Source organism: Oncorhynchus kisutch, unplaced genomic scaffold (genome assembly GCF_002021735.2).
Source record: "Oncorhynchus kisutch isolate 150728-3 unplaced genomic scaffold, Okis_V2 scaffold2309, whole genome shotgun sequence".
In the NCBI taxonomy this organism is placed as follows: domain Eukaryota; kingdom Metazoa; phylum Chordata; class Actinopteri; order Salmoniformes; family Salmonidae; genus Oncorhynchus; species Oncorhynchus kisutch.
In genome coordinates, this window is record NW_022264254.1 from 1 (window position 1) to 25936 (window position 25936).

Genomic DNA, 25936 nt, shown 5'->3' on the forward strand with positions numbered 1-25936 from the left:
TAATTTGGTTTGCCAACTCCTTAATCGTCTTCCCCTGTTACTGCTGCCTCCATTCGAAGAAAGCCGGCAAAGGTAATTGAGGTGAGGAATTATGCAACTAATGCGCTTGTTTGAAATGAGGAAACTCGTTCACCATACGACAAAATGCATGTACTACTGATGGCCACTATTGCTGACACTTAGGTTGTACGTTATGATTTTGATTTGGCCTGAGTGTTCCTGCTACTCTTACATGATTTGTTCAATAAACAAATTGACTTCCAAAATGCCTTCTCTTTAAATGGGGTTTCTCTTCTGCCTACCATATGTTTGCTGATTAGGACAGACTGGGTTGGAGGAAAAAGGATTGTGGATCACACCACTTGTGCAAACTCATTTGTTTACCTTGTTCTGGTAGTTGAGGAAAGGTGACTGCATTTCTTTTAATTCCTCATTGTTTGCATAGTCAACATGCACACATTAACCCACCAGTTATGCCACCAGGGGTTTTCACAGTCCCCAAATCAAGAACAAATGAAACGCACAGTGTTATAGAGCATGATTGGCTGGAACTCCCTTCCATATAGCGCAAGAGACCAGCTAACCGGATCAAAAAAAAAACAAAGGAACCCCTCACGGCACAACGCCTCTCCCCCATGTGAACTACTGGTTGTGTGTATGTGTAACAGATGCACAAACACACTAATGCATTAACATATGTATGCATGTATAGGTTAACCGTTGCTAGGTAAAGCCCCGCCTTATCTCAGTTCACTGGTCACTGTAGCAGCACGCGCTCCAGCAGGTATATTTCACTGGTAACCCCCAAAGCCAATTCCTCCTTTGGCCACCTTTCATTCCAGTTCTCTGCTGCCAATAACTGGAACGAACTGCAAAAATCGCTGGAGACTCTTATCTCCCTCACTAACTTCAAGCACCAGCTGTCAGAGCAGCTCACAGATCATTGCACCTGTACATAGCCCATCTGTAAATAACCCTCCATCTACCTCATCCCCCAACTGTATTCATTTATTTATTTTGCTCCTTTGCACCCCAGTATCTCATTCATCTTCTGCACATCTATCACTCCAGTGTTTAATTGCTATATCATAATTACCTCGCCACTATGGCCTATTTTATTGCCTTACCTCCCTAATCTTACCTCATTTGCACACACTATATATATTATTTTTCTACTGTATTATTCTGTATGTTTGTTTATTAGATGTGTAACTCTGTGTTGTATGTGACGAACTGCTTTGCTTTATCTTGACCAGGTCGTAGTTTTAAATGAGATCTGTTCTCAACTAGCCTACCTGGTTAAATAAAGGTATATATAAAAAAACAAAAAACAAAAACTAGCCTACTGATCTGACGGCACTTGTTATGTTAACAATATCACTGAAAATATCAAAAAAGCATCTTCAACAGAGGGGATCAAGCTGATTCTATACCATTTTACAGAGGCCAGTTCATGAAGGAAGGCTTGCTCATGAAAGTTTTTAGCAAGCGTCTATGACAAATCAGGACAGGTCGTTTCACAGAGCAGCCATACGAAAACGGTGATCACAAGGTCATTACAGAAAACACCAGACTGATACCTATCAGGATTATTTGTGAGGGTGACATCAAGGAGAGTAGCCTTTTCTGGGTGTTTGGAGTCATACCTTGTGGTATTGCTGATAATCTGAGATAATCCTCCCACCAGCCTGCTCTGGTGCGGTGTGCATTTTGGAACATTCTGAATAGGCCTACCACCGTGTGCACATTAATGCACTTAAAATGTGAAGAAATACTCGTTTTTCAACATTTGGATCTTAACATTCTGATCTGTTCCATCAGCCTTATGAATTGATACAGCATATACCTCCACTATACTACTTTGATACACATCAGTGGGGGTTAAGAATTGAGTACACGAAATGTCCATTGAAAACAAAGTGGTACACCTGCGTATATCCTCCATTACACCACTAACTGTACGATTTGAGAAGAGCGCTTCTCCCTCACTGCTTTTGCCTTTCACATCACCTTCCGTAGACCGGTGCACTGCGGTTCAGGTTAGTAGAACTCCCTCATAGGCTGCATTACCAAGGCATCCCAATTCTGATATTTTTTTTCACTAATTAGTCTTTTGACTAAGATCTGATGTGAAAGATCTGATGTGATTGCTCAAAACATTAATAATTGGAAAAAAGATTAGAATTGGGCTCCCTGTGTAACACAGCAATAGGTCAGTTTCTACAGCTAAAGTGAGGCAACGCAACAACAATGGTTGCGTGCCACAACATCAACTGTGTCATCCTCTGACATATGATGTGGTTAGCTGATACTTAAAATACCTATCAAGGCGATGTAAGATCTGGCAGACTTCAGCAACATCTAAGCTTTGGAAAGTGGCTGAAGTCTGTTTGGACGCAATCACAATTGCTGGCAAAACGGCTGACCTGATTGGTGAAAAGACCAATTAGTGGGAACAAGATCAGAATTTGGCAGCTACAGACGACTGAACATGTATGAAATGTAATATGCGTTCATCAATTGTCTGTTTTTTTGTAAGTTGTTGAACTGAATTTGGTCTCTTTCTTTTGTCGTCCAATTCTCCCTCTGTTGTTCACCATACGGCAACAGATGACTGCACCTAATCGCATTTGGGAAATTGAACCAATGGAAATGAAGTTCATTGGCTGACAGCTGTACATAATTAGCCAGCCAGGGTAGAAGGGTCTGGGATTCCTTTATGAGGTGCAACCAAAACAGCTGTTAGAAATAGCATCCGGGATATTCTGGCAGGCTGTCGAGAATTAGTTCTTGAATACTGTTGTGGTTTTGATCACTAAAATGGCTGTGACTTTTGGACTCTCTTTGAGGTTAGTTTTTCAATGCGTTCATCTGGTTGGTTTACCATGTCTTAAAGTGTTCACTGGTTATTTATGTTTAACTGTCTGACTGTTTTGTAGTGTTTCTTGGATTTGTTGCCTGCTAATTGGAGGGATAACTTGTTTTACACTTAAAGGTGCGTTTTGCTTTACACTAATTCAGGTCAAATCACAGGTCTAGTTCCGATCCAAATGAAGGCTGGCATTTTACCACAATGTTTTCTTTGTTTCCTAGGTAACGCTCATGGGCATCCTGCCTACACTGGACCTGAACCAACTGGATCCTATGCCCAAGCAAGTGTGGTGTCTGGTCCAAATGCTAAAGCTACTGGCCAAAATGCCACGTCAGCAGAAGCTACTGGCCACAATGCCACGTCAGCAGAAGCTACTGGCCACAATGCCATGTCAAGTGTAAAGTCCGGCCCCGGCGCCTCAGCAGAAGCAACAGGCCCGGCGCCTCTCACAGAAGCAACAGGCCCCGCGCCTCAGCAGAAGCGTCAGGCCCCGGCGCCCTCCGCGCCTCAGCAGTAGCGACAGGCCCCGGCGCCTCAGCAGAAGCGACAGGCCCCGGCGCCTCAGCAGAAGCGACAGGCCCCGGCGCCTCAGCAGAAGCGACAGGCCCCGCGCCTCGTCAGCAGAAGCTACTGGCACAATGTCACGTCAGCAGAAGCTACTGGCCACAATGCCACGTCAGCAGAAGCTACTGGCCACAATGCCATGTCAAGTGTAAAGTCCGGCCCCGCCTCAGTAGAAGCAACAGGCCCCGGCGCCCTCAGCGGGTAGGGCGTCCGGCCCCGGCCCCGGCCTCAGCGGAAGCAAAACAGGCCCCGGCTGCCTCAGCGGAAGGCAACAGGGGCACCCGGCGCCTCACAGCAGAAGCAACAGGCCCCGGAGCCTGCCTCAGCAAAGCAAAGAAACAGGCCCCCGGCGCCTCAAGCAGAAGAGCACAGCCCCGGCTGCGCTCAGTCAGAAGCAACAGGCCCCGGCGCCTCAGCAGAAGCGGCAGGCCCCGGCGCCTCAGCAGAAGCGACCAAGCCTTGAACAGACGGCCGACCACTCAACTAGGGAGATCATAATTTGGTTGGCCAACCCTTACTCGTCTTATCCCTGTTACCTTTACCCTTTTCTGCAAGAGGCACAGTAACTGAGGTGGGGAAATGTGTGACTAATGCGCTTGTTTGAAATGAGGATCTCCTTCACTTGTTACATTCGTCATGCAATTGTATACAGAGGTGGATGATACAATGTTATGAATCGGTTTTATAAACCTACGACTAAATTGACTTTTGATGTAGCGATATTGCAGACACACTTTTAGGTTCTACGGTTATGCTTTTGATTTAGCCTGGTGTTCCTGCTGACTCTTGCATGATTTGCTTCAATAAACCATTTGACTTTCAAAAACCTTGTCCTTAAAATATATCTCTTCTGCCTACCATGTGCTTGCTGTTTGGTAACAGACTTGTGGGCCTGGAGTAAAAGGGAATTTGCGTTTTGTTATACACTTGTCTAAACCAGATTTGTTTCTGGTAGTTCAAATTCTAAAGTTTTCTGAACTTGCTTCAGAGCTCCCTACAGTATGGATTCATACACTACCTGTCCCTTTAGTGTAGTCTGTTTGCTTTACAGTAATCTGCCTTTTCCACAATGACCTAAAGAATGTGAATGCAGTGTAACTCATCGTCCCATTACCTGTCACTAACCTGTCCCAGGGACGCTGAAGTTTCTCCTTGACCTTATTCAGAAACATTAAATCAACTTGATACATTCTGACTGTTCTACATGTTGGTCTGGCCAGACACATGGATGCAATCATATGCGTTCATTTATTTCAGCTGTGAAAGTACTCCACTTGAAGTCGTTCAGACATTCCTTATGTCAACTCTCAATGTGGTCTTCTGCACAATCCATTTTCTACCTGACCACAATGAGGTTGCACTCGCAGAAGCCCCTGACAGGAACTTCAATAGATTTTATAAAGGTGCTCTTAAAGCTCTCACTTTGTACAACATTATCTAGAGACATAAATATGAATTTGTTCTTAAGCCTGGCTGGTGACTTTTTTTTTTTTTTTTCCAACAATTTCAAGAAACACTTAGCGTTCTGACATTTTAGAGACTGTCAAGCAACTAACCTCAGGGAACAAACATCCTCACTGTCAGCTTTGTAATTTTCAGCAAACTTGATGGACAAAAATGTGTATGAACATAAGATTCAACAACAAACTGAACAAGTTCCACAACATGTGACTAACAAATGGAATAATGCTGTCCCGGAACAAAGGGGGGGTCAAAAGTAACAGTATCTGTTGTGGACACCAGATGTATTAAGAACTGCAGTGCATCTCATGGACTGCACCAGATTTGCCAGTTCTTGCTGTGAGATATTACCCCACTCGTCCAGCAAGGCACCTGCAAGTTCCCAGACATTTCTGGGGGGAATGGTCCTCACCCTCCGATCCAACAGGTCCTAGACGTGCTCAATGGGATTGAGTTCCGACCTCTTTGCTGGCAATGGCAGAACACTGACATTCCTGTCTTGCAGGAAATCACGCATAGAACGAGCAGTATGGATGGTGGCATTGTCATGCTGGAGGGTCATGTCAGGATGAGTCTGCAGGAAGGGAACCACATGAGGGAGGAGGATGTCTTCCCTGTAACGCACAGCGTTGAGATTGCCTGCATGACAACAAGCTCCGTCCGATGATGCTGTGACACACCGCCCCAGACCATGACGGACCCTCCACCTCCAAATGGATCCCACTCCAGAGTTCAGGCCTCGTGTAACGCTCAAACGTGAATCCGACCATCACCCCCGGTGAGACAAAACCGCCACCTCGTCAATGTAGAACACTTTTGCCAGTCCTGTCTAGACCAGCGACGGTGGGTTTGTGCCCATAGGCGACGTTGTTGCCTGTGATGTCTGGTGAGGACCTGCCTTACTACAACAGGCCTACAAGCCCTCAGTCCAGCCTCTGTCAGCCTATTGCGGACAGCCTGAGCACTGATGGAGGGATTGTGCTTTCCTGGTGCGCTCGGGCAGTTGTTGCCTTCCTGTACCCTGTCCTGCAGGTGTGATTGTCCGCATGTTCCGATCCTGTGCATGGTGTTGTCACACGTGGTCTGCCACTCCGAGGACGATCAGCTGTCCGTCTTGCATCAATATAGCGCTGTCGTAGGCGTCTCACAGTACAGACATTGCAATATTTTGCCCTGGTAATCTGCAGTCCTCATGCCTCCTTGCAGCATACCTAAGGCACGTTCACTCAGATGAGCAGGGACCCTGGGCATCTGTATTTTGGTGTCAGTAGAAAGGCCTCTTTTGTGTTTTAAGTTTTCATAACTGTGACCTTAATTGCCTACCGTCTGTAAGCTGTTAGTGTCTTAACGACCGTTCGACAGGTGCATGTTCATTAAATGTTTATGGTTCATTGAACAAACAGTGGGAAACAATGTTTAAGCCCCTTACAATGAAGATCTGTGAAGTTATTTGGATTTTTACAATTTATCTTTGATTGACAGGGTCCTGAAAACGGACTTTTAGTTTCTGACAATTTGTTCATGGAGGAATTAAATCTAAAGCTGCAAGTGTGGACTCTAGTAAAATGTTTGATTAAAGCACTAAATTTGTCACAGAGGGAGACGTCCTCTGGCGCTGCTTTGAAACCTTTTTGGTGGGGGTTGGGGGGGGTCTGAATGATTTGGATTCTGTGATCATTTATCCATGATCAGATCGATCTGAGTTTATAAACATTTTGTTCTGAAAATTATCTGATGACATTAATCTGATCCACATGTCACAGAATCCAGTTTGAGTGATTTGAACAGGCCTACACCTTGCCATGTACTGGACAGGTTGAGGTACTACTCCTACACTTTCATAGGGAAACATGAGTAAACTGTAGTGAACCAAAAATAAACACAACTTGTAAAGTGTTGATCCATGTTTCATGAGCTGAAATAAAAGATCTGTTGCCAGAGGATTTTAATGTTCAGTTTTTTACCATAAGCCGCCTCCAACTTGGCAGCACGTCCAACCGGCCTCCCAACCACAGACCACGTGTAACCACGCCAACCAAGGACCATCCACAACCGGCTTCTTTACTGTGGGATCGTCTGAGACCAGCCATCCGGACAGCTGATGACACTAAGGGGCATTTCTGTCTGTAATAAAGCCCTTTTGTGGGAGAAAACTCATTATGATTGGCAGGGCTTGGCTCTCAAGTGTGCCAGGCCCACCCACATCAAATCAAATTTGAATGTCACATACACATGGTTAGCAGATGTTAATGCGAGTGTAGCGAAATGCTTGTGCTTCTAGTTCCGACCATGCAGTAATATCTAACAACTAATCTAACCTAAAATTTCACAACAACTACCTTATACACACAAGTGTAAGAATGAATGAATCAGTAATGAATATGTAAATAAAATATATGAATGAGAGATTGCCGAACGGCATAGGCAAGATGCAGTAGATGGTATAGAGTACAGTATATAATATGAGATGAGTAATGTAGGGTATGTAAACATTATATAATGTGGCATTGTTTAAAGTAGCTAGTGATACATTATTACATCAATTTTTCCATTACTAAAGTGGCTAAGATTTGAATCAGTATGTTGGCAGCAGCCACTCAATGTTAGTGATGGCTGTTGAACAGTTTGATGGCCTTGAGATTGAAAACCAGCTTCTGTCTCTCGGTCCCCGCTTTGATGCACCGTACTGACCTCGCCTTCTGGATGATAGCGGGGTGAACAGGCAGTGGCTCGGGTGTTTGTTGTCCTTGATGATATTTTTAGCCTTCCTGTGACATCGGGTGTGTTGTAGGTGTCTTGGAGGGCAGGTAGTTTACCCCGGTGATCCGTTGTGCAGTCCTCACTACCCTCTGGAGAGCCCTTACGGTATGGGCGGAGCAGTTCTTCATTGTAAAGGGCTTAAACATTGTTTCCATGCTTGTTCAATGAACCACAAGAGATGAACCACCCAGTTATGAAAACTTAGGACACAAAAGAGGCCTTTCTACTGACTCTGAAAAACACCAAAATAAAGATGCCCAGGGTCCCTGCTCATCTGCGTGAACGTGCCTTAGGTATGCTGCAAGGAGGCATGAGGACTGCTGATGTGGCCAGGGCAATAAATGTCCGTACTGTGAGACGCCTATGACAGCGCTACATTGAGACAAGACGGACAGCTGATTGTCCTCGGAGTGGCAACACCTGCACAGGATCAGTACATGCGAACATCACACCTGCAGGACAGGTACAGGAAGGCAACTGCCCGAGCTGCACCAGGAACGCACAATCCCTCCATCAGTGCTCAGGCTGTCCGCAATAGGCTGAGAGAGGCTGGACTGAGGGCTTGTAGGCCTGTTGTAGTAAGGCAGGTCCTCACCAGACATCACAGGCAACAACGTCGCCTATGGGCACAAACCCACCGTCGCTGGTCTAGACAGGACTGGCAAAAAGTGTTCTACATTGACGAGGTACGGTTTTGTCTCACCGGGGGTGATGGTCGGATTCACGTTTGAGCGTTACACGAGGCCTGAACTCTGGAGTGGGATCCATTTGGAGGTGGAGGGTCCGTCATGGTCTGGGGCGGTGTGTCACAGCATCATCGGACGGAGCTTGTTGTCATGCAAGGCAATCTCAACGCTGTGCGTTACAGGGAAGACATCCTCCTCCCTCATGTGGTTCCCTTCCTGCAGACTCATCCTGACATGACCCTCCAGCATGACAATGCCACCATCCATACTGCTCGTTCTATGCGTGATTTCCTGCAAGACAGGAATGTCAGTGTTCTGCCATTGCCAGCAAAGAGGTCGGAACTCAATCCCATTGAGCACGTCTAGGACCTGTTGGATCGGAGGGTGAGGACCATTCCCCCCAGAAATGTCTGGGAACTTGCAGGTGCCTTGCTGGACGAGTGGGGTAATATCTCACAGCAAGAACTGGCAAATCTGGTGCAGTGCATGAGATGCACTGCAGTTCTTAATACATCTGGTGTCCACAACAGATAGTTACTTTTGACCCCCCCTTTGTTCCTGGACACATTATTCCATTTGTTAGTCACATGTTTGTGGAACTTGTTCAGTTTGTTGTTTAATCTTATGTTCATACACATTTTTGTCCATCAAGTTTGCTGAAAATTACAAAGCTGACAGTGAGGACGTTTTTTTCCCCTGAGGTTAGTTGCTTGACAGTCCTAATATGTCAGAACGCTAAGTGTTTCTTGAAATTGTTGGAAACCTTGATACCAAAAAAGCAAGTCACCAGCCAGGCTTAAGAACAAATTCATATTTATGTCTCTAGATAATGTTGTACAAAGTGAGAGCTTAAGAACCCCTTTATAAAATCTATTGAAGTTCCTGTCAGGGGCTTCTGCGAGTGCAACCTCATTGTGGTCAGGTAGAAATGGATTGTGCAGAAGACCACATTGAGAGTTGACATAAGGAATGTCTGAACGACTTCAAGTGGAGTACTTTTCACAGCTGAAATAAATGAACGCATATGATTGCATCCATGTGTCTGGCCAGACCAACATTGTAGAACAGTCAGAATGTATCAAGTTGATTTAATGTTTGTGAATAAGGCCAAGGAGAAACTTCAGCGTCCCTGGGACAGGTTAGTGACAGGTAATGGGACGATGAGTTACACTGCATTCACATTTAGGCATTGGTGGAAAAAGGCAGATTACTGTAAAGCAAACAGCCTACACTAAGGGACAGGTAGTGTATGAACATATGAGGGAGCTCTGACAAGTTAGAAAACTTTAGAGCAAACTACCAGAAACAAATCTGTTTAGACAAGTGTATAACAAAAACGCAAATTCCCTTTTACTCCAGGCCCACAGTCTGTTACCAAACAGCAAGCACATGGTAGGCAGAAGAGATTATATTTTAAGGACAAGGTTTTTTGAAAGTCAAATAGTTTAGAGCAAATCATGCAAGAGTAGCAGGAACACCAGGCTAAATCAAAAGCATAACCGTAGAACCTAAAAGTGTGTCTGCAATATCGCTACATACAGAAGTCAATTTAGTCGTATGTTTATAAAAACGATTCATAACATTGTATCATCCACCTCTGTATACAATTTGCATGACGATGTACAAGTGAAGGAGATCCTCATTTCAAACAAGTGCATTAGTTCACACATTTCCCCACCTCAGTTACTGTGCCTCTTGCAGAAAAGGGTAAAGGTAACAGGGATAAGACGATTAAAGAGTTGGCCAAACCAAATTATGATCTCCCTAGTTGAGTGGTCGGGCCGTCTGTTCAAGGCTTGTCGCTTCTGCTGAGGCGCCGGGGCCTGCAGCTTCTGCTGAGGCGCCGGGGCCTGTCGCTACTGCTGAGGTGCCGGGGCCTGTCGCTACTGCTGAGGTGCCGGGGCCTGTCGCTACTGCTGAGGCGCCGGGGCCTGTTGCTTCTGCTGAGGCGCCGGGCCCTGTTGCTTCTGCTGAGGCGCCGGGCCCTGTTGCTTCTGCTGAGGCGCCGGGGCCGGACGCTACCGCTGAGGCGCCGGGGCCTGTTGCTTCTGCTGAGGCGCTGGGGCCGGACTTTACACTTGACATGGCATTGTGGCCAGTAGCTTCTGCTGACGTGGCATTGTGGCCAGTAGCTTCTGCTGACGTGGCATTGTGGCCAGTAGCTTCTGCTGACGTGGCATTGTGGCCAGTTGCTTCTGCTGACGTGGCATTGTGGCCAGTAGCTTCTGCTGACGTGGCATTGTGGCCAGTAGCTTTAGCATTTGGACCAGACACCACACTTGCTTGGGCATAGGATCCAGTTGGTTCAGGTCCAGTGTAGGCAGGATGCCCATGAGCGTTACCTAGGAAACAAAGAAAACATTGTGGTAAAATGCCAGCCTTCATTTGGATCGGAACTAGACCTGTGATTTGACCTGAATTAGTGTAAAGCAAAACGCACCTTTAAGTGTAAAACAAGTTATCCCTCCAATTAGCAGGCAACAAATCCAAGAAACACTACAAAACAGTCAGATAGTTAAACATAAATAACCAGTGAACACTTTAAGACATGGTAAACCAACCAGATGAACGCATTGAAAAACTAACCTCAAAGAGAGTCCAAAAGTCACAGCCATTTTAGTGATCAAAACCACAACAGTATTCAAGAACTAATTCTCGACAGCCTGCCAGAATATCCCGGTTGCTATTTCTAACAGCTGTTTTGGTTGCACCTCATAAAGGAATCCCAGACCCTTCTACCCTGGCTGGCTAATTATGTACAGCTGTCAGCCAATGAACTTCATTTCCATTGGTTCAATTTCCCAAATGTGATTAGGTGCAGTCATCCGTTGCCGTATGGTGAACAACAGAGGGAGAATTGGACGACAAAAGAAAGAGACCAAATTCAGTTCAACAACTTACAAAAAAACAGACAATTGATGAACGCATATTACATTTCATACATGTTCAGTCATCTGTAGCTGCCAAATTCTGATCTTTTTCCCACGAATTGGTCTTTTCACCAATCAGGTCAGCCGTTTTGCCAGCAATTGTGATTGCGTCCAAACAGACTTCAGCCACTTTCCAAAGCTTAGATGTTGCTGAAGTCTGCCAGATCTTACATCGCCTTGATAGGTATTTTAAGTATCAGCTAACCACATCATATGTCAGAGGATGACACAGTTGATGTTGTGGCACGCAACCATTGGTTGTTGCGTTGCCTCACTTTAGCTGTAGAAACTGACCTATTGCTGTGTTACACAGGGATCCCAATTCTAATCTTTTTTCCAATTATTAATGTTTTGAGCAATCACATCAGATCTTTTCACATCAGATCTTAGTCAAAAGACTAATTAGTGAAAAAAAAATGTCAGAATTGGGATGCCTTGGTAATGCAGCCTATGAGGGAGTTCTACTAACCTGAACCGCAGTGCACCGGTCTACGGAAGGTGATGTGAAAAGGCAAAAGCAGTGAGGGAGAAGCGCTCTTCTCAAATCGTACAGTTAGTGGTGTAATGGAGGATATACGCAGGTGTACCACTTTGTTTTCAATGGACATTTCGTGTACTCAATTCTTAACCCCCACTGATGTGTATCAAAGTAGTATAGTGGAGGTATATGCTGTATCAATTCATAAGGCTGATGGAACAGATCAGAATGTTAAGATCCAAATGTTGAAAAACGAGTATTTCTTCACATTTTAAGTGCATTAATGTGCACACGGTGGTAGGCCTATTCAGAATGTTCCAAAATGCACACCGCACCAGAGCAGGCTGGTGGGAGGATTATCTCAGATTATCAGCAATACCACAAGGTATGACTCCAAACACCCAGAAAAGGCTACTCTCCTTGATGTCACCCTCACAAATAATCCTGATAGGTATCAGTCTGGTGTTTTCTGTAATGACCTTAGTGATCACCGTTTTCGTAATGGCTGCTCTGTGAAACGACCTGTCCTGATTTGTCATAGACGCTTGCTAAAAAACTTTCATGAGCAAGCCTTCCTTCATGAACTGGCCTCTGTAAAATGGTATAGAATCAGCTTGATCCCCTCTGTTGAAGATGCTTTTTTGATATTTTCAGTGATATTGTTAACATAACAAGTGCCGTCAGATCAGTAGGCTAGTTTTTGTTTTTTGTTTTTAATTATACCTTTATTTAACCAGGTAGGCTAGTTGAGAACAAGATCTCATTTAAAACTACGACCTGGTCAAGATAAAGCAAAGCAGTTCGTCACATACAACACAGAGTTACACATCTAATAAACATACAGAATAATACAGTAGAAAAAATATATATATATAGTGTGTGCAAATGAGGTAAGATTAGGGAGGTAAGGCAATAAAATAGGCCATAGTGGCGAGGTAATTATGATATAGCAATTAAACACTGGAGTGATAGATGTGCAGAAGATGAATGAGATACTGGGGTGCAAAGGAGCAAAATAAATAAATGAATACAGTTCGGGGATGAGGTAGATGGATGGGTTATTTACAGATGGGCTATGTACAGGTGCAATGATCTGTGAGCTGCTCTGACAGCTGGTGCTTGAAGTTAGTGAGGGAGATAAGAGTCTCCAGCGATTTTTGCAGTTCGTTCCAGTTATTGGCAGCAGAGAACTGGAATGAAAGGTGGCCAAAGGAGGAATTGGCTTTGGGGGTTACCAGTGAAATATACCTGCTGGAGCGCGTGCTGCTACAGTGACCAGTGAACTGAGATAAGGCGGGGCTTTACCTAGCAACGGCAATTTACATATGTTAATGCATTAGTGTGTTTGTGCATCTGTTACACATACACACAACCAGTAGTTCACATGGGGGAGAGGCGTTGTGCCGTGAGGGGTTCCTTTGTTTTTTTAATGCCGGTTAGCTGGTCTCTTGCGCTACATGGAAGGGAGTTCCAGCCAATCATGGCTCTATAACACTGTGCGTTTCATTTGTTCTTGATTTGGGGACTGTGAAAAGACCCCTGGTGGCATAACTGGTGGGTTAAGTGTGTGCATGTTGACTATGCAAACAATGAGGAATTAAAAGAAATGCAGTCAACCTTTCCTCAACTACCAGAAACAAAGGTAAACAAATGAGTTTGCACAAGTGGTGTGATCCACAATCCCTTTTCCTCCAGACCCAGTCTGTCCCTAATCAGCAAACATATGGTAGGCAGAAGAGAAACCCACATTTAAAGAGAAGGCATTTTGGAAGTCAAATTGTTTATTGAACAAATCATGTAAGAGTAGCAGGAACACAAGGCCAAATCAAAATCATAACCGTACAACCTAAGTGTCAGCAATAGTGGCCAAATCAGAGGTACATTTTTGTCGTATGGTGAAGGAGTTCCTCATTTCAAACAAGCGCATTAGTTTGCATAATTCCTCACCTCAATTACCTTTGCCCTTTTCTTCAAATGGAGGCACAGTAACAGGAGAAAGACGATTAAGGAGTTGGGCAAACCAAATTATGATCTCCCTATCTAGCTTGTTGAGGGGTCGGGCCGTCTGTGCAAGGCCGGCCGCTTCTGCAGAGGTATGTTTGGCAGTTGCTTCAGCAGAGGCGCGGGGGCCGGCGGCCGCTACTGCAGAGGTATGGCTGGCAGTTGCTTCAGCAGATGCGCGGGGGCCTGCGGCCGCTTGTGCAGAGGTATGGCTGGCAGTTGCTTCAGCTGAGGCGCGGGGGCTGACGGCGGCTTCTGCAGAGGTATGTTTGGCAGTTGCTTCAGCAGAGGCGCGGGGGCCAGCCGCTTCTGCAGAGGTATGGCTGGCAGTTGATTCAGCTGAGGCGCGGGGGCCTGTGGCCGCTTCTGCAGAGGTATGGCTGGCAGTTGCTTGAGCTGAGGCGCGGGGGCCAGCCGCTTGTGCAGAGGTATGGCTGGCAGTTGCTTGAGCTGAGGCGCGGGGTTCGATGGCCGCTTCTGCAGAGGTATGTTTGGCAGTTGCTTCAGCAGAGGCGCGGGGGCCAGCCGCTTCTGCAGAGGTATGGCTGGCAGTTGCTTCAGCTGAGGCGCGGGGGCCTGTGGCCGCTTCTGCAGAGGTATGGCTGGCAGTTGCTTCAGCTGAGGCGCGGGGGCCGACGGCCGCTTCTGCAGAGGCATGGTTGGCAGTTGCGGCATTTGGACCCTGCGTCACACTTGCCAGGCTATTGTAGCCAGTAGCTTTAGCATTTGGACCAGACACCACACTTGCTTGGGATCCAGTTGGTTCAGGTCCAGTGCAGGCAGGATGCCCATAAGCGTCACCTAGGAAACAAAGAAAACATTGTGGTAAAATTCCAGCCTTAAGCCATTGGAACTAGACTGTGATTTAAATTACTTTGAACCAAAACGCACCTTGAAGGGTAAAGCACGTTATCCCTCCAATTAGCAGGCAACAAATCCAAGAAACACTATAAAACATTCAGACAGTTAAACATAAATAAACAGTAAACACTTTAAGACAAGGTAAACCAATCAGATGAATACATTGAAAAACTAACCTCAAAGAGAGTCCAAAAGCCATATTAGTTATCAAAACCACAACCGTATTCAGAACTAATGCTAGACAGACACCCTGCCAGAATATCCCTGTTGCAATGTCTAACAGCTGTTTTGGTTGCACCTCATAAAGGAATCCCAGACCCTTCTTACCTGAATGACTAATTATGTACAGGTGTCAACCAATGAACTTAATTTCAATTGGTTCATTTTCCCAATTGCGATTAGGTGCTCTTGATTTCATGCAGCTGGTGTGCACTGGTCTGCTGGAGGGTGGAGTTTACACATCATGGACCAATCCGACAGTTTTAAAGAGTGAACTCTACCCACCCATTCCAGATTGAGCCAATTGCAAAGATTTGTTTTGTACCCCATGGGGGATTCCAACATACACTGCAAGGGGAAATAGATGTCAGAAATGCAGTGTTTTATCACTGTAAGCTATCTGTCCAGAACCATATTTGCTTGCAATGCACATCATTGTATTATCAAATCATGCCAGTGGACTTCTGGTAAGTATGCTTTAGTGAGCAAGTGTTGGGATCATGTGCAACTATGTTTATCCTCACCGAAAATGAATGCTGTATTGATGAGTCATTTCCCTCCACGCACTACTTCTCACCTGAATGCATTTTATTTTATTTTAGGGGGTTGGGCAAAAGCTGAAATTGGGGTTGAGAGTTACCCTTTTATATATTGAACAAAACTGTCAATGCAACATGCAATAATTTCAAAAATGTTACTGGGTTACAGTTAGTTTAAGGAAATCAGTAAATTGAAATCAATTCATTAGGACCTAATCTGTAGATTTCAAATGACTGGGAATACAAATATCTGTTGATGGCAGAACTTTTTTTTAAAGGTAGAGGCGTGGATCAGAAAACCTGTCAATATCTGGAGTGAACAACATTTGCCTCATGCAGCACAACACATGTCCTTTGCATAGAGTTAATCAGGCTGTTATTTGTGGCCTGTGTAATGACAGAAACAAGAGAACACCTCACTGACCATTTTACTCAGTGTAGCAGAGCTGGTTAGGCTGTTAACATGTTATCTATAGCGTTCTTGACAAACAATGACTTATGTTGTCTACGTTTACTGACATCGGTCATATTCAGCAGATGTTGCACATTTGTAAATGCATCAGTTGTTCTGCGTTCTGTCACACAGATGAGAGTGCTCTGAAATCGGAGTAGATAGCCAGAGTGAATTTACCAACGCTATCAAATCAAATTTTATTTGTCACATACACAAGGTTAGCAGATGTTAATGCGAGTGTAGTGAAATGCTTGTGCTTCTAGTTCGGACAATGCAGTAATAACCAACGAGTAATCTAACCTAACAATTCCAAAACTACTACCTTATACAAACAAAGGTAAAGGGATAAAGAATATGTACATAAAGATATATGAATGAGTGGTGGTACAGAACGGCATAGGCAAGATGCAGTAGATGGTATCGAGTACAGTATATACATATGAGATGAGTAATGTAGGGTATGTAAACATTATATTAAGTAGCATTGTTTAAAGTGGCTAGTGATATATTTTTACATCAATTTCCATTATTAAAGTGGCTGGAGTTGAGTCAGTATGTTGGCAGCAGCCACTCAATGTTAGTGGTGGCTGTTTAACAGTCTGATGGCCTTGAGATTGAAAAACAGCTTCTGTCTCTCGGTCCCTGCCTTGATGCACCTGTACTGACCTCGCCTTCTGGATGATAGCGGGGTGAACAGGCAGTGGCTCAGGTGGATGTTGTCCTTGATGACCTTTATGGCCTTCCTGTGACATCGGGTGGTGTAGGTGTCCTGGAGGGCAGGTAGTTTGCCCCCGGTGATGCGTTGTGCAGACCTTACTACCCTCTGGAGAGCCTTACGGTTGTGGGCGGAGCAGTTACCGTACCAGGCGGTGTTACAGCCCGACAAGATGCTCTCGATTGTGCATCTGTAGAAGTTTGTGAGTGCTTTTGGTGACAAGCCGAATTTCTTCAGCCTCCTGAGGTTGAAGAGGCGCTGCTGCGCCTTCTTCACCACGCTGTCTGTGGGGTTGGACCAATTCAATTTGTCCGTGATATGTACGCAGAGGAACTTAACTTACTACCCTCTCCACTACTGTCCCGTCGATGTGGATAGGGGGGTGCTCCCTCTGTTTCCTGAAATCCACAATCATCTCCTTTGTTTTGTTGACGTTGAATGTGAGGTTGTTTTCCGCAAACTTGATTGAGTTGGAGGCGTGCATGGTCACGCAGTCGTGGGGGAACAGGGAGTACAGGATTAGGTTTAGGGCTCAGAACGCACCCTTGTGGGGCCCCAGTGTTGAGGATCAGCGGGGTGGAGATGTTACCTAGCCTCACCACCTGGGGGCGCCCCGTCAGGAAGTCCAGTACCCAGTTGCACAGGGCGGGGTCGAGACCCAGGGTCTCGAGCTTGATGACGAGTTTGGAGGGTACTATGGTGTTAAATGCTGAGCTGTAGTCGATGAACAGCATTCTCACGTAGGTATTCCTCTTGTCCAGAACGGTTAAGGCAGTGTGCAGTATGGTTGCGATTGCATCGTCCGTAGACCTATTTGGGCGGTAAGCAAATTGGAGTGGGTCTAGGGTGTCAGGTAGGGTGGAGGTGATATGGTCCTTGACTAGTCTCTCAAAGCACTTCATGATGACGGAGGTGAGTGCTACGGGGCGGTAGTCGTTTAGCTCAGTTACCTTAGCTTTCTTGGGAACGGGGACAATGGTGGCCCTCTTGAAGCATGTGGGAACAGCAGACTGGGATCAGGATTAATTGAATATGTCCGTAAACACACCAGCCATCTGGTCTGCGCATGCTCTGAGGATTTCGGCTGGGGATGCCGTCTGGGCCTGCAGCCTTGCGAGGGTTAACACGTTTAAATGTTTTACTCACTTTGGCTCCAGTGAAGGAGAGTCCGCAGGTTTTGGTTGCGGGCCGTGTCAGTGGCACTGTATTGTCCTCAAAGCGGGCAAAAAAGTTATTTTGTCTGTCTGGGAGCAAGACATCCTGGTCCTCGACGGGGTTGGTTTTCTTTTGGTAATCCGTGATTGACTGTAAACCCTGCCACATACCTCTTGTGTCTGAGACGTTGAATTGCGACTCTACTTTGTCTCTATACTGACGCTTAGCTTGTTTGATTGCCTTGCGGAGGGAATAGCTCCACTGTTTGTATTCGGTCATGTTTCCGGTCACCTTGCCCTGGTTAAAAGCAGTGGTTTGCACTTTCAGTTTCTCACGAATGCTGCCATCAATCCACGGTTTCTGGTTTGGGAATGTTTTAATCGTTGATATGCATCATCAATGTACTTTCTAATGAACTCGCTCATCGAATCAGCGTATTCGTCAATGTTGTTGTAGGACGCAATGCGGAACATATCCCAATTCACTTGATCGAAGCAGTCTTGAAGTGTGGAATCAGATTGGTCGGACCAGTGTTGAACAGACCTGAGCACGGGAGCTTCTTGTTTTAGTTTCTGTCTGTAGGCTGGGAGCAAGAAAATGGAGTCGTTGTCAGCTTTTCCCAAAAGGAGGGTGGGGGAGGGCCATATATGCGTCGCAGAAGTTTCAATAACAATAATCCAGAGTTTTACCAGCCCTGGTTGCGCAATCGATATGCTGATACAATTTAGGGAGTCTTGTTTTCAGATTAGCCTTGTTAAATTCCCCAGCTACAATGAATGCAGCCTCAGGATATGTGGTTTCCAGTTTGCATAAAGTCAAATAAAGTTTGTTCAGGGCCATCGATGTGTCTGCTTGGGGGGGGGGGTATATACGGCTGTGATTATAATCGAAGAGAATTCCCTTGGTAGATAATGCGGTCGACATTTGATTGTGTTGGAATTCTAAGTCATGTGAACAAAAAGACTTCAGTTCCTGTATGTTGTTATGATCACACCACGTCTCGTTAATCATAAGGCATACCCCCCGCCCCTCTTCTTACCAGAAAGAGGGTTGTTTCTGTTGACTCGATGCGTGAAGAAACCAATATAGAGGTAAGATGGTTATCGATTTAATGACACACCACGTAAATATTTTAATATATGCTGTTCATATTAATGCAAAATTGCTGTTTAAAAAAAATCTTTGTCACAAAAACAAGCGTATCTCTGAAGTGTCAATGGAGCACTGAGCGTACCACAAGCTTTTTATTTTCAAGGCCTTTTACAGTTCATTCAGGTCTTGTCATGTTCATTTAGCTTTTTAAGTCCCGTGGAAGCAATTTTGAAGACAATCACCACAACATGTAAAACAAAATAAAAATGGTTAGAGAAAGCTGTACGGCTGTCAACAGAAGGTGATAATTGTATCACCAAAGTGCCTTTTCACTCACAATGGGGAGTGAGTGAACACTCTATACTGTATTGGTAGGCCTACTATTGTCATTTTTTTATTTTCATGTTTTTGCTCTCAGTCACACTTTCTTAATATAAAAACAACATCATTGGAAGTACACAAACGGTTTTTTATTTTTAATCAGACCACCTTTAAGGTCTGGGGAAATCCTATGAAAATTAGATTTATTTTGTGTAGTTACCCTTTAATTCAAGTGAGCAGGCACAGAGTACTGTTGTTGGGTTGGCAGTGTTTCTGTAGTACAAGCACAGAGTACTGTTGTTGGGTTAGCAGTGTTTCTGTAGTACAGGCACAGAGTACTGTTGTTGGGTTAGCAGTGTTTCTGTAGTACAGGCACAGAGTACTGTTGTTGGGTTAGCAGTGTTTCTGTAGTACAGGCACAGAGTACTGTTGTTGGGTTAGCAGTGTTTCTGTAGTACAGGCACCTAGTACTGTTGTTGGGTTGGCAGTGTTTCTGTAGTACAGGCACCTAGTACTGTTTGGTTAGCAGTGTTTCTGTAGTACAGGCACAGAGTACTGTTGGGTTAGCAGTGTTTCTGTAGTACAGGCACCTAGTACTGTTTGGTTGGCAGTGTTTCTGTAGTACAGGCACCTAGCACTGTTGGGTTAGCAGTGTTTCTGTAGTACAGGCACAGAGTACTGTTGTTGGGTTAACAATGTTTCTGTAGTACAGGCACAGAGTACTGTTGTTGGGTTAACAATGTTTCTGTAGTACAGGCACCTAGTACTGTTGTTGGGTTGGCAGTGTTTCTGTAGTACAGGCACCTAGCACTGTTTGGTTAGTTGTATTTCTGTAGTACAGGCACCTAGCACTGTTTGGTTAGTTGTATTTCTGTAGTACAGGCACAGAGTACTGTTGTTGGGTTAACAATGTTTCTGTAGTACAGGCACCTAGCACTGTTTGGTTAGTTGTATTTCTGTAGTACAGGCACCTAGCACTGTTTGGTTAGTTGTATTTCTGTAGTACAGGCACCTAGTACTGTTGTTGGGTTAGCAGTGTTTCTGTAGTACAGGCACCTAGTACTGTTGTTGGGTTGGCAGTGTTTCTGTAGTACAGGCACCTAGCACTGTTTGGTTAGTTGTATTTCTGTAGTACAGGCACCTAGCACTGTTTGGTTAGTTGTATTTCTGTAGTACAGGCACAGAGTACTGTTGTTGGGTTAACAATGTTTCTGTAGTACAGGCACCTAGCACTGTTTGGTTAGTTGTATTTCTGTAGTACAGGCACCTAGCACTGTTTGGTTAGTTGTATTTCTGTAGTACAGGCACCTAGTACTGTTGTTGGGTTAGCAGTGTTTCTGTAGTACAGGCACCTAGCACTGTTGTTGGGTTAACAATGTTTCTGTAGTACATGCACCTAGTACTGTTGTTGGGTTAGCAGTGTTTCTGTAGTACAGGCACCTAGTCCTGTTGGGTTAGCAGTGTTTCTGTAGTACAGGCACCTAGTACTGTTGTTGGGTTAACAATGTTTCTGTAGTACAGGCACCTAGTACTGTTGTTGGGTTAACAATGTTTCTGTAGTACAGGCACAGAGTACTGTTGTTGGGTTAACAATGTTTCTGTAGTACAGGCACCTAGCACTGTTTGGTTAGTTGTATTTCTGTAGTACAGGCACAGAGTACTGTTGTTGGGTTAACAATGTTTCTGTAGTACAGGCACCTAGCACTGTTTGGTTAGTTGTATTTCTGTAGTACAGGCACAGAGTACTGTTGGGTTAGTTGTATTTCTGTAGTACAGGCACCTAGTACTGTTGTTGGGTTAGCAGTGTTTCTGTAGTACAGGCACCTAGCACTGTTTGGTTAGTTGTATTTCTGTAGTACAGGCACCTAGCACTGTTTGGTTAGTTGTATTTCTGTAGTACAGGCACAGAGTACTGTTGTTGGGTTAACAATGTTTCTGTAGTACAGGCACCTAGCACTGTTTGGTTAGTTGTATTTCTGTAGTACAGGCACAGAGTACTGTTGTTGGGTTAACAATGTTTCTGTAGTACAGGCACCTAGCACTGTTTGGTTAGTTGTATTTCTGTAGTACAGGCACCTAGCACTGTTGTTGGGTTAGCAGTGTTTCTGTAGTACAGGCACCTAGTACTGTTGTTGGGTTAGCAGTGTTTCTGTAGTACAGGCACCTAGTACTGTTGTTGGGTTAGCAGTGTTTCTGTAGTACAGGTACCTAGTACTGTTGTTGGGTTAGCAGTGTTTCTGTAGTACAGGCACCTAGTACTGTTTGGTTAGTTGTATTTCTGTAGTACAGGCACCTAGCACTGTTGTTGGGTTAGCAGTGTTTCTGTAGTACAGGCACCTAGTACTGTTGTTGGGTTAGCAGTGTTTCTGTAGTACAGGCACCTAGTACTGTTGTTGGGTTAGCAGTGTTTCTGTAGTACAGGTACCTAGTACTGTTGTTGGGTTAGCAGTGTTTCTGTAGTACAGGCACAGAGTACTGTTGTTGGGTTAACAATGTTTCTGTAGTACAGGCACCTAGTACTGTTGTTGGGTTAGCAGTGTTTCTGTAACACACATGAGAACAAAAGGCCACTGGATTGATGATATCATTCATGATATCATTCTAACAGGTCAATCTGATAGGCTACTTTTTATCTGGTGAACATAATAATAGAGAATGTTTTTGGGAAAGCCTTTCCATCTACCAGAAGACAGTTAGGTCTATCTTTACCAAAGCTATATTGTTTGAAACCTGGACCATTTTTCTTGATATTATGAGGCATGTCTTACCTTGCTTCAAAGTAGCCAAGTCAAAATACAACCATAGAAATGTTGAGGGAAATATTTTAGAAACTCATATTGCTCTCTTGTTGTTCAAATCAACTTTCTTTCAATGTCTAGCATTCATTGTCTGAGTGGGGATTGGTGCTTATCACGGTAGAAGGCCGTTGCTTATCTTGCTAGAACAAAATACATACCTGCTGTGTGCGGATGAACCTGACTTTGTCTGACAACTTGACATTGAGCCAATCAGAAAGCACGAACCTCCACGTGGGGGAGAGACAATAATTACTACTTCAGTTAAAATCACAATCTAGTTCCAATAGCTTAAGGCTGGCATTTTACCGTAATTCTTTGTTTCCTAGGTGAAGCTTATGGGCATCCTGCCTACACTGGACCTGAACAACCATATCCCAAGAAAGTGTGGTGTCTGGTCCAAATGCTAAAGCTACTGGCCACAATACCCTGGCAAGTGTGACGCAGGGTCCAAATGCCACAGCTGAAGCAACTGCCAACCATGCCTCTGCAGAAGCAGCCCGAGCCTCAGCTGAAGCAACTGCCAACCATACCAGAGGCCGCCGGCCTTGAACAGACGGCCCGACCACTCGACAAGCTAGATAGGGAGATCATAATTTGGTTTGCCCAACTCCTTAATCGTCTTTCCCCTGTTGCTGTGCCTCCATTTGAAGAAACTTATGCATCGTCATGCAAATTGTTTACAGGGGTGAACACTACAATGGTATGAATTGTTTTCATAACCATACGACTAAAATTGACATCTGATTTGGCCTGGTGTTCCTGCTACTCTTGCATGATTTGTTCAGTAAACAATTTGACTTCCAAAATGCTGTGTCTTTTAAATGTGGGTTTCTCTTCTGTCTACCAAACGTTTGCTGATTGGGGACAGACTGGGTCTGGAGGAAAAGGGATTGTGGATCACACCACTTGTGGAAACAGATTTGTTTACCTTTGTTTCTGGTAGTTGAGGAAAGGTTGACTGCATTTCTTGTTTTAATTCCTCATTGTTTGCATAGTCAACACACACACTTACCCCACCAGACATGCCACCAGGGGTCTTTTCACAGTCCACAAATCCAGAACAAATTAAACTCACAGTATTATATAGCGCCATGATTGGATGGAACTCCCTTCCATATAGTGCAAGAGATCAGCAACTCGGGTTTAAAAAACAAAACAAAACCTCACGGCACAATGCCTCTCCCCCATGTGACCTACTGGTTGTGTGTCTGTACTGACATGTGACCTACTGGTTGTGTGTATGTGTAAATGAGATGCACAAACACACATTTAAACCATGTAAATTGCCAAGTATTATTTTTTTTGTGTCAGACCCCAGTAAGACTAGCTGACATCGGCTAATGGGGATCCTAAAAAAATTTAAATATATATTCAACTACTTTAAAACCTGTCATGGCAAGTAGTTCCCCTCAGGGAACTCCACCCCCCCCCCCCCTTTCAAACATTAACAATGTTAATACTCATGAACTTTGACTAAAGATACATGTTCTACATATAATTAAAGATACACTGGTTCTTAATGCAACCGCTGTGTCAGATTATTTTTAAGCGTTACGGAAAAAGCCTAACATTGCAATAATCTGAGACGGCGCTCAGACGTAAAAGTATTTCTCCGCTATGTTGGAGTCAACAGAAATACGAAATTACATCATAAATATTCCCTTATCTTTGATCTTTCATCAGAATGTAGTGCAAGGAGTCCTAGTTCCACAATAAATCGTTGTTTTGTTCCATAATGTCCAATACTAGTGTCCAAGTAGCTGCATTTGCTAGCACTTTCAGCTCACGTGCCCAAAAACTGACTGCTGGTACAGGATAACTCGCACGAAAACTTCCAAAAGATATATTCCAGGTCAAATAAACTGGTCAAACTAAGTAGAGAATCAATCTTCAGGATGTTATTATCATATATATCCAATAACGTTCCAACCGGATCATACGTTTTCAGCTGGAGCCAAATGGAACAGCGGTAGCACCCACAGAGAAATGCGCCACAGGAAAATGGCGTTCTGTCGGGACACTGACTATTTCCCCTCCCATTCGGTCACAGTTCACAGCAAATGCTCCATTCCACTTTCTACTGAATGAGGACATCTACTGGAAGGTGTAGGAAGTGCTACCAGATCGATATCTTGTTGGGAGAGGAGGGTGCGATGTCAAAGTTGCCCACATTCAGAATTTCACTTCTTGCTTAGAAGATTGCCTTCCCTATGAGTTCTGTTATACTCACATAATTCAAACAGTTTTAGAAACTTCAGAGTGTTTTCTATCCAATAGTAATAATAATATGCATATATTAGCAATCTAGGACAGAGTAGGATAAAGTTTACTATGGGCACGTAATTCATCCAAAGTGAAAATACTGCCCCCTATCCTCAACAAGTTTTAAGCATTTGAAAAACTACAACCTTTTCTACCCAGGTCTGACCAGCACGGGACACTGGGTGTAAACGATATAGTGAAATGCTTCCTTGCAAGCTCTTTCCTCAACAGTACAGAATCAATATGAAAGAAACAGAGAGAAAGGACATAGAAAGAGGGGAGTGACTGCAAATCATAGCACAGTCCATGTGTATGTGCCCATGGTAGCAAGCATCTCCAATCCAAAATTAAATCTAGAATGGGCTTCCTATTTCGCAACAAAGCATCCCTCACTCATGCTGCCAAACACCCTCGTAAAACTGACTATCCGCCAATTGACTTTGACTTGAGGCCCCGACGCCTGAGCAGAAGCGTATGGCCCCGGCGCCTCAGCAGAAGCGACAGGTCCCGGCGCCTCAGCAGAAGCGACAAGCCTTGAACAGATGGCCCGACCACTCAACTAGGGAGATCATAATTTGGTTTGGCCAACTCCTTAATCATCTATATTTCACTGGTAACCCCCAAAGCCAATTCCTCCTTTGGCCGTCTTTCATTCCAGTTCTCTGCTGCCAATGACTGGAACGAACTGCAAAAATCACTGAAGCTGGAGACTCTTTATCTCCCTCACTAACTTCAAGCACCAGCTGTCAGAGCAGCTCACAGATCATTGCACCTGTACATAGCCCATCTGTACATAACCCATCCATCTACCTCATCCCCATACTGTATTCATTTATTTATTTTGCTTCTTTGCACCCCAGTATCTCTACTTGCACATTCATCTTCTGCACATCTATCACTCCAGTGTTTAATTGCTATATCATAATTGCCTCGCCACCATGGCCTATTTTATTGCCTTTACCTCCCTTATCTTACCTCATTTGCACACACTGTATATATATATATATATATATTTATTTTTTCTACTGTATTATTCTGTATGTTTGTTTATTCCATGTGAAACTCTGTTGTATGTGTCGAACTGCTTTGCTTTATCTTGGCCAGGTCGCAGTTGTAAATGAGAACTTGTTCTCAACTAGCCTATCTGGTTAAATAAAGGTTTAATTAAAAACAACAAACAAAAACTAGCCTACTGATCTGACTGCACTTGTTATGTTAACAATAACACTGAAAATATCAAAAAAGAAGGACCTAGAGTTTTCAACAGGGGGGATCAAGCTGATTCTATACCATTTTACAGAGGCCAGTTCATGAAGGAAGGCTTGCTCATTAAAGTTTTTTAGCAAGCGTCTATGACAAATCAGGACAGGTCGTTTCACAGAGCAGCCATTACGAAAATGGTGATTACTAAGGTCATTACAGAAAACACCAGACTGATACCTATCAGGATTATTTGTGAGGGTGACATCGAGGAGAGTAGCCTTTTCTGGGTGTTTGGAGTCATACCTTGTGGTATTGCTGATAATCTGAGAAAGATGTAGGGAGTCCCATTGATTTAGGACTTGGTCAGGTGGTTTAAGCATGTCCCAGTTTAGGTCACCTAGCAGGACAAATTCAGACTTAGTGTAAGGGGCCATGAGAGAGCTTAGGGCAGGTAGATTACTGGCCCGTGTTGATGGAGGACGATAGCACCAAGCAACAGTCAACAAAGAGATATTTGAAAGTTTAATGCTTTAAACAAGCAAATCAAATTTTTTTGTTTGTTTGT

At 44.4% G+C, this 25936-nt stretch overlaps 2 protein-coding genes and 2 long non-coding RNA genes across 5 annotated transcripts; 2 read left to right on the forward strand and 2 right to left on the reverse strand.

Moving 5' to 3' along the window:
• The first annotated feature begins 2478 nt into the window (after nt 1-2478).
• Nucleotides 2479-3304, forward strand: LOC116369890 (uncharacterized). The gene is made up of 4 exons (XR_004208648.1): nt 2479-2493; nt 2611-2849; nt 2940-2995; nt 3094-3304. It is a non-coding gene; the product is annotated as an uncharacterized LOC116369890 (long non-coding RNA).
• A 6032-nt stretch (nt 3305-9336) lies between these two features.
• On the reverse strand, nt 9337-11081 carry LOC116369891 (probable GPI-anchored adhesin-like protein PGA18). The gene is made up of 3 exons (XM_031819595.1): nt 10930-11081; nt 10784-10839; nt 9337-10685 (listed from the first exon to the last, which is right to left on the reverse strand). Exons 1-3 carry the CDS (start codon nt 10956-10958, stop codon nt 10108-10110), a joined length of 663 nt encoding a protein of 220 aa, XP_031675455.1. The 5' UTR covers nt 10959-11081; the 3' UTR covers nt 9337-10107.
• A 2430-nt stretch (nt 11082-13511) lies between these two features.
• Nucleotides 13512-14924, reverse strand: LOC116369892 (protein PELPK1-like). Of its 2 annotated transcripts, XM_031819596.1 has the most exons (3): nt 14790-14924; nt 14644-14699; nt 13512-14553 (listed from the first exon to the last, which is right to left on the reverse strand). In XM_031819596.1, the coding sequence occupies exon 3, from the start codon at nt 14425-14427 to the stop codon at nt 13891-13893; it is 537 nt and encodes a 178-aa protein (XP_031675456.1). In that variant the 5' UTR covers nt 14428-14553; nt 14644-14699; nt 14790-14924; the 3' UTR covers nt 13512-13890. The 2 variants fall into 2 exon arrangements, with proteins under 2 accessions (XP_031675456.1, XP_031675457.1); XM_031819597.1 differs by lacking the exon at nt 14644-14699 and having other exon boundaries at nt 14790-14917.
• Nucleotides 14925-15111: 187 nt separating this feature from the next.
• Nucleotides 15112-22714, forward strand: LOC116369893 (uncharacterized). Its single transcript, XR_004208649.1, has 2 exons — nt 15112-15299; nt 22233-22714. It is a non-coding gene; the product is annotated as an uncharacterized LOC116369893 (long non-coding RNA).
• The last annotated feature ends 3222 nt before the right edge of the window (nt 22715-25936 follow it).

Bases quoted from the DNA above. Each gene is read 5' to 3' on its own strand.
- LOC116369891 (XM_031819595.1), bottom strand. From the start codon at position 10,958: ATGGCTGTGACTTTTGGACTCTCTTTGAG. The intron at 10,840-10,929 runs GTTAGTTTTTCA...ACTGTTTTGTAG, and splicing joins ACTTTTGGACTCTCTTTGAG to TGTTTCTTGGATTTGTTGCC. The intron at 10,686-10,783 runs GTGCGTTTTGCT...TTTGTTTCCTAG, and splicing joins AACTTGTTTTACACTTAAAG to GTAACGCTCATGGGCATCCT.
- LOC116369892 (XM_031819596.1), bottom strand. From the start codon at position 14,427: ATGCCGCAACTGCCAACCATGCCTCTGCAGAAGCGGCCGTCGGCCCCC.